Genomic DNA, 15885 nt, shown 5'->3' on the forward strand with positions numbered 1-15885 from the left:
GACCCTTCATGGTCCTTGGCCTCAAAGTCATCCCTTGCAGACACAGAACACTTACCCAAAGTCAGAAACACCATTACTCCAGTCACCAGCCTCATACTTCATGGACAAACCAGGATCATGGGCCCAGAGCTCAGTCTTTGTGTCTGTTCTTAGCTTATAATGTTTAGAGAGAAGACAAGCAACAGCTGCTACTAAAGACTTACAATGAGTGCAGCTACCACTGTGTTGCCAGGACCTTCTCAGCCAATGATAGAGCAGTTCCTTGTCTGGGTCTTCCTCCCCTCTTTTAGTCATGTCCCCAGAAGAAGACAAGATACCAGCATTTACAGGATGCCCTTGCCATCATTCGTGAAATTTAAATTTTAATAACATTGAGACAAAAAGCTACATGTCCTAGAAGTTTAGGGTTCCATAAGGTCTTGGAATCTGCATCTACCAATCTAGGTAGTCATTCTCCATGTACCTGTTCTTGATATAGTAACTATGACATGGACAGTGTTCACCTCAATCCTCCTTCAGGCAGTGCCCTTATCCTCATGTTTCCATGCCGTGTTTGTAGGTGCTATGCATCAAGGATGCTGAGGCAGAGGGAAAAGACAGAAGGAAAAGAAAAAAAGGCAGGGAGGGTTTGGGAAGGATGGTAGAAAAAGTTATGGGAGGGAAGAAAAAGAACATAAGCAATATGGACAATAAGGGATAATCAGGGGAGGGAAAGAGAAAGCAGCGTTTAAGTGGGTAACTGGAAAGGGCTTAGCTATTGAGCTAATGCCATGAATCCTTGACCACACACACTCATCAGGGAGTTATAAAGTATAAGTTCTGTAAAGAGGAAGAAAGTATGTCATTTTTCCTTTCAGTGGAACATTAATGGAAAACATAATCTTTCCTGCCCCCCCCCCAAAAAATGTTGTTTCAGGAAGAAGTAGCCCCCTCTGGTGACTGAATAAATGAACTGCAGCACTGAACCCAGGTCAAAAAGTCAGCCAGGAGCCTTTGCCTTTGTGGTGCTGGGGAAACGAATCTGACTGGTACCCACGAGGATGCTGGTTTGATCCCTGGCCTCTCTCAGTGGGTTGGAGATCTGGCATTACCATGAGCTGTGGTGTAGGCTGGGAAGCTATAGCTCTGATTGGACCCCTGGCCTGGGAACTTACATATGCCACAGGTGTGGCACACCCCCTCCAAAAGTCCGTCAGCAATCTTTTGAAAGACTCCTCAGGTTTGAAGATAAATATCCTTTTTGTAATGTCTCTTTACTCATCTGTGTTTTCTTGGTCCTATAACACTGCACAGAAGGTTTTAATTATCTTTATTGCTTTATTTCAGTCAAATGATTCTCTGTTGTTAGCTTCTCTTTCAATTTTCCCTTTCTGTCTAAACTTCCCATATTTAAAGCTTATTTTAAAAGCCCATACTATTCAGTGTTTATAAGAGGTTGCTACAGATGAGGCACTCAAGAATTTTACCTGTTTCCTTAATTTATAGAAGAGCTGTTATTCATAAATTTAGTGAAATAATTTCTGCTGAGCAACTCTTTAAATTATTCTGAAACCATCTCCCAGTTTTATGGAAGACGTGAAATAAAAGACTCCAGGAGGATAAACGGAGGGTTATATTAGTGAACAAAATTCAAGAACAAGCAACAATTCTTCTGCCTAGGATGGAGGAAAATTAGACTGCATTAGACATTTATGGGAGTAAATGTCATGGTAATCATGCTTCATTCATTTAGCAAACATTCGTAAATATTCACTGGGAGGCTGTTCTGTGGCAAACACTCACACACACACAGACGCAGATGTCAACAAATACTACTACTGAAAATATAAGAACAAACACAAACTGAAAGGATTTAAAGTAGGTAGGAATATATTTTTATATTAGCAAAAAGCAGAAGAAAATTAATTAACAATAACTTTTTTGATTACTGGTTTCTTTTCCTTTATTTTTTAGAAGACCCTAGAAATCACTACAAAGTGTCATTTTAAATAACTGAAAAACAAAAACACCTTATATAACTATAGAGAATCTAAAACCAAGTTTGCCTAGTCAATTGGCTCTTTTCATAGCTTTTAATTTTAGAGAATCAAGTCTCTAAGACAATCTTCCTTTGCTTGATGAAAACCAAAATAATGTGCCTAAACTGACATTCAGAAAATCAAGAGAATTTGATAAAATGCTAACACCTCTGCATGATGGCTACTTTCAACAATCCAGAAATAGAAGAGAAGTTCCTGGATCTGATAAAGAGTTTCAATGAAGAAGTTATCAAAAGTCATTCCCTATAGGGTCACAAACAAGACAGGTAGACTATCACTACTCCAAGTCACTGTCCCACTGGAGGCCTGGCAGCAAATCAGGAAAAAATGTAAGATGAATTAAGTTTGAAGACTGAGAGGTAAACCATGTTTATTCAGAGGTCAGACATATGTAGAAAATTTAAAGGATCTTTAAACAAACCGTAAGAACTAAAACTAACAAGAATTAACAAGGCCGCTAGACACAAAACCTTAATTTTATTTTTATGTTCTAGACAAAAGCATTAGAAATTCAATTAAAATTCCATTTATCAGATGCTTGGGGCCTAATTTAATGCAAGGTATGTCAGTCCTCTACAAAAAAATTTAGCATTAACAAAAGAAATTAGAGTGAACCTACATAAAGAAAGAGGATAGCACATGGATCTAAAGACTGTATATGTTAAGATGTAGGTTGTACCAAATGAATCCATAAATTCCACACAATCCCTATCAAATCACTAGCAATCTTTTGTGGTGGAAGCTAATTCTCTAACTTATGAGAAAGTGCTAAGACCTAGAATAAGCCTCGAATAATAAGAAGGAACCATGACCTACAGTTCCAGATTTCAAAATGTATTTGAAGCTTACATTTCTATGATTTTGGAAGCCCTGAAGAGATGCAGTGAGAGCTGAGCCCCGGCTTCCAGGCAGTCTCACTAAGGTTCAGGCATGCAAGTGAGCAATTTGACAGGTTCCAGTGCAGTCGAGCTCCCAGGCATCTCATGGAGCAGAGGTATGATGAGATGGTAAAGCAGTAGCTGTTTGAAGCCGCTGGGTTTTGGGGTGGTTGTTGATGCTGCAAGACACAATGGCTCCGAAGTCCTGTGAAGGAGGCTTGTTGAAAACTTGAGAGGAACTGGCAAGAATAAAGGTGTTTTTCTCCTCTCTCGGATATCAAATTATGTCTAATATCTGGACCTGGAACATCTGTCTAATTCACCAAACTTCATTTCACATATGGCCATAGCACTCCTTTCCTGACAGAAGGGGAGCTGGTGATGCTAAGATGCGATGGGAGCCTGCCCCCCGCCTCCTTTCATGGCACAGAAGTAGGTGGCTGGTTGCCTACATTGGGGCCCTACAGTAAATGGGGAGATATAAGATTTTCGTGTCTGATGTGATTTTCATAGTTCACTCATTCTTCTCACTTCATGTGATTAACTCTTAAAAAAATGGGGGACTATTTAAAAGGTCATGCCTCTATCTCTATGAATAGTCAAAATTTAACTATTTTCTTTTCTAAATATTTATATTTTTATTAAAGTATAGTTGATTTACAATGCTGTGTCAATTTCTGCTGTACAGCAAAGTGACCCAGTCATACATCTATATACATTCCTTTTCCTATATTTTCTTCCATCATGGTCTATTCCAGGAGATCGAATAGAGTTCCTTGTGCTATACACTAGGACCTCATTGCTAATCCATTATAAACGGAATAGTTTGCATCTAATAACTCCAACCTCTCAGTCCATCCCACTCTTGGCAACCCAGGTCTGTTCTCTATGTAGATAGGTTCATTTGTGCTGTATTTTAGATTCCACATGTGAGAGGTATTATGTGGTATTTGTCTTTCTCTTTTTGACTTGACTTAGTGTGATGGCTGCATCTGTGCTGCTGCAGATGCATAGGCAGAAGACCTAAAGAAGCATCTCTCCAAAGAATACATATGGATGCCCAGTAGGCACATGAAAAAAATGCTCAGTATCACTAATTCTTAGAGAAATACAAATTGAAACTGCAGTGAGGTACCAGTCAGGATGGCCATCTTTAACAAACCTATAAATAACAAGAACTAGAGAAGGTGTGGAGAAAAGGGAACCCTCCTACACTGTTGGTACCACTGTACATTGGTACAACCACTATGGAAACCAGTATGGGGATTCCTCAGAAAACTAAATGTAGAACTACCACATGATTTAAGACTGTTTTTCAATTTCAGATCCATTTGAAAACCCCAAAATTGAGACTGTTTGTTCATATTTCCTTAGTTACACATGACTTTAATTTTATTGTTTAAGGACTCACTATTCCAAATTTATTGTCCTCACATTTATAACAGTAGATTTTCCAAATTATGTGCCACAGGAGTTGACTCCATTTGTGGAAAGATCCTTATCCCCTTTTCTCCTAGCAAGGGGCTCAAGGAACTTGGGGTCACAGGTCAGTTTCAAGCAGCATTCTACATTGAACTGCTACATAAACATAGTCTATTTCTCTGTGTTCTATGGTGTGAAAAGGCTGTGAAGCACTGTGTTGCAGCAATGCTCAGATGAGCCTTACTTCACCCTTGATTTTTTTCTGTTCCTTTTATTTCTACCAATTCAGTGTTAGCTAAAGGCATGGGATCATTACTGATAATATTAGTCATGTCTTCCCTTCATCTTTATGCCAGTAATGTTGGCCACTCAATTTAGGAAGATGACCAGCAGCTCTTCTCCATCGACACTAGTGTTCAATGAACTACAGGTTCTCCTCATTCAGTCTTGTGCTAGAACTTCCACTTCTATACATGTTCACATGGCACAACAGATTCAACCACTCCCAGCCTGATGGTCAAATAGATTCATTACTGCCTTCTGAATGATCATTGAAAATACTCTTTTCACGGGTATGTCTCTTGAACGGTTTCAGTCTGAGGGATTTGTGTACAATCCAATATTGTTTTTATAATATTTATCATTTTTTCCTAAAAGCGAGATAATGACAGTAATACTTTAAGAAAGATTGACCTACAAAAAAGAGATGGATGGGAGGGAGAACACAATGGCAACAAAATTTAAAAAGCCGGACAGAAACTGGATAACCAGCTGCTAATGTAGATGGGGGAGAAAACTGAAACTTAAGGAGGCCCAGAAGCAAGTTAATTCTTTTTTGGGAAAAAAAATGCCAAAAGACTCCAGAATTAGAGGCCTCTAGAATACGGATAGGATCTTAAACTGGTGGAGTATTTAGAAAACTGAAAAATCAGCACAGCACCAATACTCGGACCAGCCTCATGTACCTGGAAATTACTAATGAAGAAACTCGGATTCGAGATTCAGTTACTTATTCAATATCACAGTACAAGCTGGAGGAGAGACCAAGTTTAGTAGCAAATTTTCCCCCAATCAATCAGATATCAAAACTGATGTTCCAAAATGCAAAAAGCCACATATGAGAAGAAATGAAATACAGATGTCCATGGACTGGGAAGATTGAACTAAAGCAAAACCCAAATCCACAATGAGTTAAATGAGGCAGAATTGACTGTTTGGTATGAAACATGCAGATTTCCATGCCTGGAGAATGAGAAGAAGGTACAGGCCCATGTTATATTCACACAAGTGAAGAAATACCATGGAAAGACTGCTCTCAGGAGGTAGCAACGATGAGGAGTAATACTACCCTAGTTTAACCAGATACTTTTAGGTCGGTTTGAGTAACCATTAAGTTCACTTGGAATGATGGCAAAAGAGAAAGCCAGGAATCTGACTCAGTGATGTAGCCAGAATACTGATGGGAGTCAAGGTTAGTGACCTTTAGTAACATCCAGTTAGTTGAGGGAACTACAGTGACTGGAATGCCTGTTTGTCTATGTCTGCATTTCCCCTGATTATGGAAAACACTGAGATGCATTGAATTTTTTCCCTCCCACCACACACATGGCTCTGCATCAGCTGGCACCAGAGCAGCTCCAGGTAGGGGTCTGGGTGGGGCTGCAGGTGCCTGGGGAGCCCTGAGTGGAGGCACAGAGGTCAGTGGCTGAGTCTTCAGGCTGGGATCCTGTGATGCACATGCAGCTGTAACCCTCCTTTGTATTCTGACAGACTCAGGCTCATCTTTCCTCCTTCCCGCCCCCATTTAAAGTCATTACAAAGAGGTTCTTGGGGCTTTGAGCAGGTCCCCCTCTGTACCAGTGTAAAACACAGAAAGAGCTGGAAGGGAAATTGCATGTGAAATTGGTGCTCTCTCCTTCCTGAGCCTGCAGAGATGGAGGACCAGGTTCCACGCTCCAGAGGCTGCTCAGTCCTGTTCAGGAAGACAGGGTCACACATAGAAACTGATCTCTGTACAGAGTGTTCATTCTCTCCACACATCCCCAGACAGAACCTCGAGGTGCCTGGCTGCATCCTCCTCCTTCCTCATCACCACCCAGACTGTTCAGTCAGAATTGCTTCAGCAGCCCTTGGACCTATGGGCAAGCTGAAACCACAGGATCAGCAATGATATTCACAAAAGATTCATCACCATTTATCCTGCCTGAGTGTCTTCAGTAGAGGAACATTCTATAGCCTAGATCTATGGAATATTCTGCTCCAGAAAACAGGCTTCTGCATCTGGTTGCCCAGCCAGTCAGAGACAAGACTACATAAATGTATTAGAAACACACCAACCATTTCTGCCCTAGAGTCAGTTTGCTCTGGTTCAAAAGGAAGGATCAAACACTGCTGTTTTGAGACCAACTTCACAATCACTGAGGAAATTTCACATGAGTTTACAACACAAAGAAAACACTCTACCTTTCAGAATTGGGCTAATTGTGGACTGCTACTAATCAGCTTGAGAATGATTGGGATGGCAATAGGTGGCAGGAAATGCATTTTGGTTATGAAGCTTTCCTATGAATTTTCAACACCATTTTTAAAGGTTTCAAATTCTCAAAATTATAATTTTGCACAGATATTACACGCTGAATTGTCTGTTGCTTTCTGTACCTTATTCTAATACCACAGTCACGCAATAGAGTTACTATTGTTTCCACTTCACAAACAAGATAACCAAAGCTGAAAGAGATTGAGCAATTAATTCAAGCACACACATCAGTAAGTGGCATATTTAACACATCTGTCTGGCATGGAGTCTATGATGTTTGGAATCTGCCGTGCCATCTACATTTGTGCTACTTAGTAAATGCTTCAAATGTTAAAAAAATATGTCCTAAAAGTAATAGGAAAAAGTATGTATGTATATGTATGACTGGGTCAATATGCTGTACAGTAGAAATTGACAGAACACTGTAAATCAACTACAATTTTAAAAAATTTAAAAACTAAAAAAAATGAAGTTAAAAAATAATTAAAAAATCAAAATAATAGGAGCCTACTTTGGGGGTTTCTTTCTAATAGCCAAGAAAGAAGAACAACCTAAATCTTCAGCAGCTGGTAAATGGATAAACAAAATTGGTTTGTCTATCAATGGACTACTATTCAGCAATAAAAAGATGTTAAACACTAATATAGTCTACAACATCCATTACTTTCTCTCTCTTTTTTTTTTCTTTTTTTTTTGTCTTTTTGCCATTTCTTTCCCACGGCATGTGGAGGTTCCCAGGCTAGGGGTCCAGTCGGAGCTGTAGCCACCAGCCTACACCAGAGCCACAGCAACACGGGATCCGAGCTGCATCTGCGACCTATACCACAGCTCACGGCAATGCCGGGTCCTTAACCCACTGAGCAAGGCCAGGGATCAAACCTGCAACCTCATGGTTCCTAGTCAGATTCGTTAACAACTGCACCACAACGGGAACTCTGAACATCCATTACTTTCAAAAACATGATATTAAGGAAAAGAAACCAAACACAAGACATGACATATTGAATGAATTTGTATATATTAATTGTTTGGAAGAGGAATCCATAGAGATGGAAACAGATCAGTGGTTGCCTGGGGATTAATTGTAATTGGGCAGGAAGGACCTTTTTGTGATGATGAAAATGTCTAAAACTGAATTATGATAATGGTTTCATAAATCAGCTAATGTACCAAAAATCATCAAGCTGTCAATTAAAAGTGAATGAATTTTGTGGAATGTAAATTATACCTCGAATAGACTTGTTTAAAAGTGAATAAAATCGGAGTTCCCGTCGTGGCGCAGTGGTTAACGAATCCGACTAGGAACCATGAGGTTGCGGGTTCGGTCCCTGCCCTTGCTCAGTGGGTTAACGATCTGGCATTGCCGTCAGCTGTGGTGTAGGTTGCAGACACGGCTCGGATCCCACGTTGCTGTGGCTCTGGCGTAGGCCGGTGGCTACAGCTCCGATTGGACCCCTAGCCGGGGAATCTCCATATGCCGCGGGAGCGGCCCAAGAAATAGCAAAAAGACAAAAAAAAAAAAAAAAGAAAATGAATAAAATTGTGTTCTATCTTGCCTGTCATCATCCAGAAATAAATGCTAGTTTGGTTCAACATGCTTTTGTTTAAACAGTGATTTTGTGCCTAGAATTTCCCTAGGAGATCTGAAAATTAAAATAATTAAAGCAGCATTCTCTATTTCCTGTGAGCTCAAAGTGTCATTGAGAAAAAAAGACATCAAGGGCAATTTTAATAATGCAAGATAGCATTGACTAAGATTGTTCAGAATCTAAATCTACTGAAAAGTTGGTAGTTTAAATTGACTATAAAATATCCCATGGTCTAGCATTTACTTCCAGTTAATAGGAAATCCATTCATTCGGGTATTACACTGAGAAATCAAGTGGCGTATAATAATATGGAAGGGGTATACCAAGCAGTATTTGCTACGATTGTTCATTTTTTCCCATTATTGACTCTTGCCCAGGATATAAGAAGGACAGAGCAGTAGACACAATTTCATCGACCAGAGAGAAATCTCCCAACTTCTGCAAGCTTTCCTTTTACTCTCAAAGTATCCTGTTACTCTCCAGTCCAAATTATCCCACATACTGTATTTTTTTTAAATCTTTCATTTTCACACCTGCCAGGCAAAAGAAAAAACCTAACGAGTTCTCCTGAATCCTCTCTCTCATGGTGTCTGCCCTGGGAAATTTACTGACTGGTTGAGCGTCCCACTGGGACTAGGCTTCCCCACAATTTAATCCATGAACACCAGAGGGCAGCAGGGAGGGAGGTCACTGTAAGCATCACAAAATACTTGAGCAGGACCCCAGGTGGCAGGACCTCAGCTTCCATTCATGCTACAGGCAGTGTGCTAGAACCTGATTCTCAATGAAGGAAAATATTAAGATTTAGACAAAGGATTCACAAAGGGATGACATTTGAGAAAAGTCATGAAGGAATTCAGAGGTTCACCATGTAGATATTTGGGGGGATAGCATTACAGTAGAGAGGGTACAGGTCTTGATATAGAAACATGTGTAAGGAATAATATCTCCTTTTCTTCTGCAATCCAGCACATTTTTACATCAATAAACGAAAGCATTCAGCGCTTTCAACTGATTAGTGCATGGTTACCTCATCTCCTGACCCTGGGGCAATTTCTACCTACGAATGGCATCTTCTTTCTAGTTCCCTTTAGGATCCAGCTTAAACCAGTAATGTCACTATCACTGAGACATCCAGCATTCTGTTCTGGGGCCAAGGCCTTCTCCATATCTAAATCTTTCACTTTAGGAGCCTTCTAATGTGTTACACGCTGGCTGACAATAAAAGTTAGAGGTGCTTTTCAGAGTTAGGAAAGTTATGTCTCATTTGCCAAAAATAGAAAAAGAAAAGGGACCAATGCAACCTATCTCATAGGATTTGTGGTATTTAAATTAGACCGTGCATCCGAAATGCATACAAGAGTGCCTGACATATACTAAGCTCAATAAATATCAGCTTTCTATTTTCTAGTAAAACCTGCCCTTCCATCACTGCCCGGGTCTGTGAACTGTTACTGCTTGTTCTTTTCTTCACATCAGTTCGATGCTGGAAGCTTCTCAGAGATTCACTTAATCATGTATTTTCCTAGAGACAGTCACTATTTCCACTATCCTCCTGAGGTCCCTATTCTCCTAGCACATTGATACACTCAGGGTGCTAAAAGGACACAGATGGAACGCTCGGATGAGGTTTTATTTTCAATTCCCTGATGAATAATAATAATAAGAGTTTTGTGTATTTATTAGCTGTTGGACATCATATTTCTGAATTGGAGCTCCAAGATTTTGTCATTCTTATGAACTGTTTCTATTTTATTTATATGAGCTCTAATATAGTCTGCAATTGAGTCCTTTTTCAGAAATGTGAGTTGCAAATATAGTTTACTAGTCTGCATTGACTTTCTATACTCTTAGAAGTCTTTTTTTTTTTTTTTTTTTTTTTTGCTTTTTAGGGTTACACTCATGGCATATGGAGGTTCCCAGGCTAGGGGTCCAATTGGAGCTGCAGCTGCTGGCCTACGCCACAGCCACACCCATACCAGATCTGAGCCGCATCTGCAACCTACACCACAGCTCATGGCAACACCAGACCCTTAACCCACTGAGCGAGGCCAGGGTTCGAACCTGCATCCTCATGGATGCTAGTCAGATTCGTCAACTCCTGAGACACTACAGGAACTCCAGCAGTCATTTTTTAACAAAGACAATTTTAAAATATACTTTCATGTTCATAAGAAGCTAGCTTGAGTTTTGTTTAAGAGATGAACAATGCTTTCTCTTGGTGACTTCCATTGCTTCTGATGTGAAGTCAGTATCACTCTTAGTGATGTTTCGAGAAAAAAAATACATCAATTTTCCCTGGGTATTAGCACGGTTATTTCCAATTAAGTAGTGCCTTGGATTTGCCCTCAATGCCTTGCAAATACAGTGGTGAACTTGCAGAATTCCTTATTTGTCTTTACGGCATTCCACACAGCATTGCTCTTCAAAAAGGAGCTTGTTTTATAGGAAGTCAAGTATAGCAGTGAGTGGAGGTGCTTGCTCTGAACAAAAAGGTTAGGGAATGGTTAATGGAACAGGTAGTTATAAATGCCAGCTATAAATAGGTGGTCACTTGAAGAAAAAAATAACTATAATAGTAATGCAAATTTATTTTTCATTTCGATATGATTATACTTATGTATACATTAACCATTTTCAACACACCTCTCCTGTTTGTCAACATGTAGTAACATAAACTGTACTAGTATAAGCTAATCTTACATCTCTTTTATCTCAGTAGTTAAGACACAGGATTCAATAGGAGAGTGTGACTCTGCTGAAGAGGAAAAAACATGATTCCAAAATGGAAAAAATGAACTTGGTATACTCTTGGCAGGAGAGGGTTAATTTGTTTTTGATTGAATGGGAAATAATTGCATCATACTAGAAGGAAGTATTGTTTTTTTGCTGTCTTTACCTGAAAGCTGAATTGTTAAAAGAGGTACAAATGGATGGATGGATAGTAAGTTGACAAGGAGGATACTGTGGTAGCTTTTTTTTTTTTTTTTTTTTTTGACTGCTCCTGCTGCATGTAGTATTTCCCGGACGAGGGACTGAACCACACCAAAGCAGTAACCAAGCCACGGCAGTGACCACACCAGATCCTTAACCTGTTGCATCACCAGGGAATTCAGACAGTGTCCTAAATTAAGTATATAGAAATCTATTGCCCCAAATGTCCTTGCCTGTATTGTTCTGGGTAAGGGTTGACCACAAAAAAAAAAAAAAAAAATGTGTATGGAGTTCCCGTCGTGGCACAGTGGTTAACGAATCCAACTAGGAACCATGAGGTTGCAGGTTCAGTCCCTGGCCTTGCTCAGTGGGTTAAGGATCTGGCGTTGCTGTGAGCTGTGGTGTAGGTCGCAGACGCAGCTCGGATGCTGCGTTGCTGTGGCTCTGGCGTAGGCCTACCGCTACAGCTCCGATTAGACCCCTAGCCTGGAAACCTCCATATGCCACGGGACTGACCCAAGAAATGGGAAAAAGACAAAAAAAAAAAAAAAGATGTGTGCAAGATTTGGAACGTACTTGTGATGAAGTAGCCATACTTTTTATGTTCTGCTTGTTGGTGCAGGGCTCCAGGCACCATTGCAACTCACACACTTTACTGTTGATCTGCTAGCTCACCCTGTTGTTGACTCACAACTCCTCTACTTCCGACCAGATCTCCTTCTCATTTTCTCTCTGTCTGGTCAAGCATGCACGTAGCATGATGACAGATGACACTGACTTCTCCTGAAGGTCAACCCACTACTATGAGACTGAAGAAGGTGAAAAACAGACAACTTTTATTGTGTCCTTGTGGGTTCCAATTGTCCTTATGGTTCTAGTATGTCTTTATGAGTCAGTTTGTCCATGCTTTTTCCACATCCAACTTTTCTTCTCAAATGATACTCTAGTTGACTTATGGTGAACTGTGGCTCAATACCAGATACACAGATAACAACTTTGTATAGACTCACCCTCCAGCTCAAGCAGTTGCATGAGTTCTAATTCTTATAATTAACCTATTATTCTACACCACTGCTTCTCTGATTATACCCCAGCTGACAAGAAGCCTAAGAGGAAAGTTATAAGGAAATGATTTTCATGTTGCTTCCGGAAAACTAGATCCAGGTTGTGATGTGAGCGACCTTAGGTGACACTGCCACCGCAATTTATAATGGGGCAAGTATTCAACTCTATACTTTGACAAGTTTATGCAAGTTTTATATGATGGATTTAAAGCAAAAAATTCAAGATGGAGAATGTATTAGTAGAAAGATACTTGGGAAACCTGCTTCCAAATGACCTAAAAGGAGCTTTTATTTAGAAAGAAATCTTCTCATCCAGACCACAGATGAAGCAACCACAGGACAACCACTTCTTGTCTGGGGTCTGCAGGTGTGCATATCAGCTTGGGTCCTGCAGCAGGGGGGCTCTCTCTTATTGAGCTCTGGGGTTTTTGTTCAGCTTTTCCTATTACTTCAAGCACCGTGAGATCTCGGAGAGCACAGAAGTACATTGCAGAATCTTCTAGTTGTAAGACTGAAACGGTGAGACTGATGAAATTTTGTGCTTTCTGGAAGTTTACGGAGTAGCGGCCATCCCTTTTATTCTGTTTACTGGAATACTGATGAATAAGGAAATTCATCTCTCCACTGGGAGGCTGTTTATACCAAAAAAGGTAGTAAGCACTCTGAGATGTTTCATACCAACAGTTTAGGGTGACTGCCTCCCCCATTCTCCTAGACACAGCTGACTGGTCCTGAGTAACTTTCTGGGCCATGCCGGATCCTGGGGGATAAATCAGAAAACAGAGATAAGCAGTGAAGAAAATAATGGAGGAATTAGACTACCTTAGGACCCAAAGACAAGCCCAGTTGAAATCATAATATGCCTGCTTTCCTGCCATCCCCCGTCCTTCCCAAGTCCACGTGAAGCACCCGGGCCTGTGTGCAGTCCTTTCCCCCTGAACCTTCCCACCATGTGTGGGACCATCCCTACCAGAGAAGACGGAGGCCAGGAAGAGCCAGAGCAGGCTGGAGAGCGGCATGTGGCACAGATTCCCCTGCACAAGTGTGTTTCGTTGTGCCTCAGGCTGAGCGTTCAGTGTCTTGGAGTGTCTGGCGGCTCATATACATAGTCCCTGGGTTCCTGTGTGACTCCCCCAGACAGGAAGCAGGGCTTGTTATGTTCATAGCCCACGTGTCATATGCAAAGATGAGAAAAAGTCTGGCTCCCCACAAACCTTTAGGTGGTCTACTTGTCTTTCCCTGGTCATGAATTACCTGGTCACTAGTGACCTACCCAATATATAAAAAGAAGCGTGGAAAAGGCGGTTAGTTCTTATTAAAGTTTAAGCTGAAGAGAATTGAAGATTAAAGTTTACATACATTGGCAATCATTCAGCAGAAGAATTTTGCAAGTCCATTTATTTATTTGTTTTCGGTCTTTTTGTCTTTTAGGGACACACTTGCAGCATATGGAGGTTCCCAGGCTAGGGGTCCAGTCGGAACTGTAGCCACCGGCCTATGTTAGAGCCACAGCAACATGGGATCCGAGCCACATCTGTGACCTACACCACACCTCATGGAAACGCTGGATCCTTAACCCCTGAGCGAGGCCAGGGATCGAACCCGCGTCCTCATGGATGCTAGTCGGGTTTGCTAAACACTGAGCCACAATGGGAACTCCTGAAAGCTCATTTAAAAAAGAATTAAGTATAGGCTGTGAGCTCTTCTTAGAATCTACTTATTGGTCATTCAATTAACCTATACTTAACTTTTCTCCACCCAGAGTCTAATGACTCTTTAGAAACTCACAGCCCTTCAGTTTTCTTGGTGAAAAGCAATTTCACCTAAGTAATTAATATTTCTCTTTTTTACTGGGTTCTAGGGCTCAGTAAAAAAGAGGTTTTTCTATAACTAGGTTACTTCATCAGTGATAAAAAAAATCAGTCCTTCTGACTTTCAGAATCTAATCAGTTATGTTTTTGTGAAATTATAATAGGATTAAAATATTATTCTTTTGAAATCTGACATTGAGTCATACTTATTAGACTTTGAAGAGCATCAGGATATTCTGAGAAGTTGCCTCCACAAGTACAATTGTACTTACTAGATCATATGTCCTGGAACTGTCCTCATCTCACATTTTCTATCCCATTGGCCCAACTTGTTAGTCTCACTTGTTGGTGGCTCATTATTTCTCTCTTTTGAAATAAAATCAAAATAAGCATGTCGGATCTTTCCGTGACGCAGTGCTACAATGCACTCCTACAAAATGTGGTATCTACAGGCTTCAAACACTCAGCACATGTCAACACCACACAAGTTGGTGACTAAAATTTTGTAAACTGTTACATGATCCTGTGGAATGTAGCTGTCAATCTTCCATTTGGTTTCATTGTTTTAATGAATGAATTATTTAAAAAGACCAAAAACAAATAGACAACAGGAAAGGAAAGTACAGACCAGGTCCCTAAAACAGCCAGTCCTTTGATTTTAAGGTCAAAAGAACTCACTAATGAGTGATGCAGGAGGAGAGTTGATATTTGGTTGAGACATCCCCTCCTCTGTCCTGTTTCACCTCTGAGAGCTGACAGGCAGCAGATGTCCTAGTATGCAATTTTTTGTCACTAAGCAGAGGAGACTTTGAATGCCCACAGCCTGGAGAGTAGCATAATAATACACATATATATAGCAGGAAATTGATATTGATAAAATTTTGTTAAGATACTGAACTTACTCTGATTCAACAGTTTTTATATGTGATTTTTTTATTCATAGCTCTATGAAATTTATCACATGTTTAAGTTCTTGCAACTTCCACTGACATCAAGATACAGAACTCCTCCATCACTCTGAAAAACTCCCTTTGCACATCCTTCCTACCCCTGCAGTCCCTGGGAGCCCCTGGCAATGACTGATCTCCTTTACATGTCTATATTTTGTCCTTTTGAGAATGTTGAATAAGCAGAATTGTCTATTATATATGGAATCATATTCCATATATACATACATACTATGTAGCCTTCTGAGACTGGTGTTTTTTTCACTCAGCACAACATCCTTGTGATCCATCTAGTTTATTGTATGTATCAGTAGTCTTTTCCTTTTAATCATTATAGAATGTCCCCAACTAATGGTAGTCCAATTTAAGATCACTGACTCTATAGTGGTGAGAAAGCTATATGCATTCAGTTGAAACCATACTTTTAATTTTGAATTTTGATCTCTTCCAGGGCCAGCAGCAGGCAGTATATCTTCTGGTGCTGCTGAGCAGCAGCAGAGAACTGAACTCCTGGACATCCCCAGGATCATGAGAGTAAACAACCATTCTGTGCCCACACAACTGTTCTGATTTTCACTTTCAGCACAGCACTCAGTAAATTACATCAGATTTTCAACACTTTACGTTATTGTAAAATGGACCTTGTGTTAAATAATTTTTCTCAA

At 40.3% G+C, this 15885-nt stretch overlaps 1 protein-coding gene and 1 gene segment (V, D, J or C); both read right to left on the reverse strand.

Moving 5' to 3' along the window:
• LOC102158035 (uncharacterized) overlaps positions 1–15885 on the reverse strand; it is a 584796-nt gene that overhangs the window by 490973 nt on the left and 77938 nt on the right.
• On the reverse strand, positions 12634–13912 carry LOC102163917. The segment is given in 2 exon segments: positions 12634–13222; positions 13433–13912. Coding segments are annotated over 2 exon segments (501 nt in total).

The sequence above is a fragment of the Sus scrofa genome, chromosome 7 (genome assembly GCF_000003025.6).
Source record: "Sus scrofa isolate TJ Tabasco breed Duroc chromosome 7, Sscrofa11.1, whole genome shotgun sequence".
Classification (NCBI taxonomy): domain Eukaryota; kingdom Metazoa; phylum Chordata; class Mammalia; order Artiodactyla; family Suidae; genus Sus; species Sus scrofa.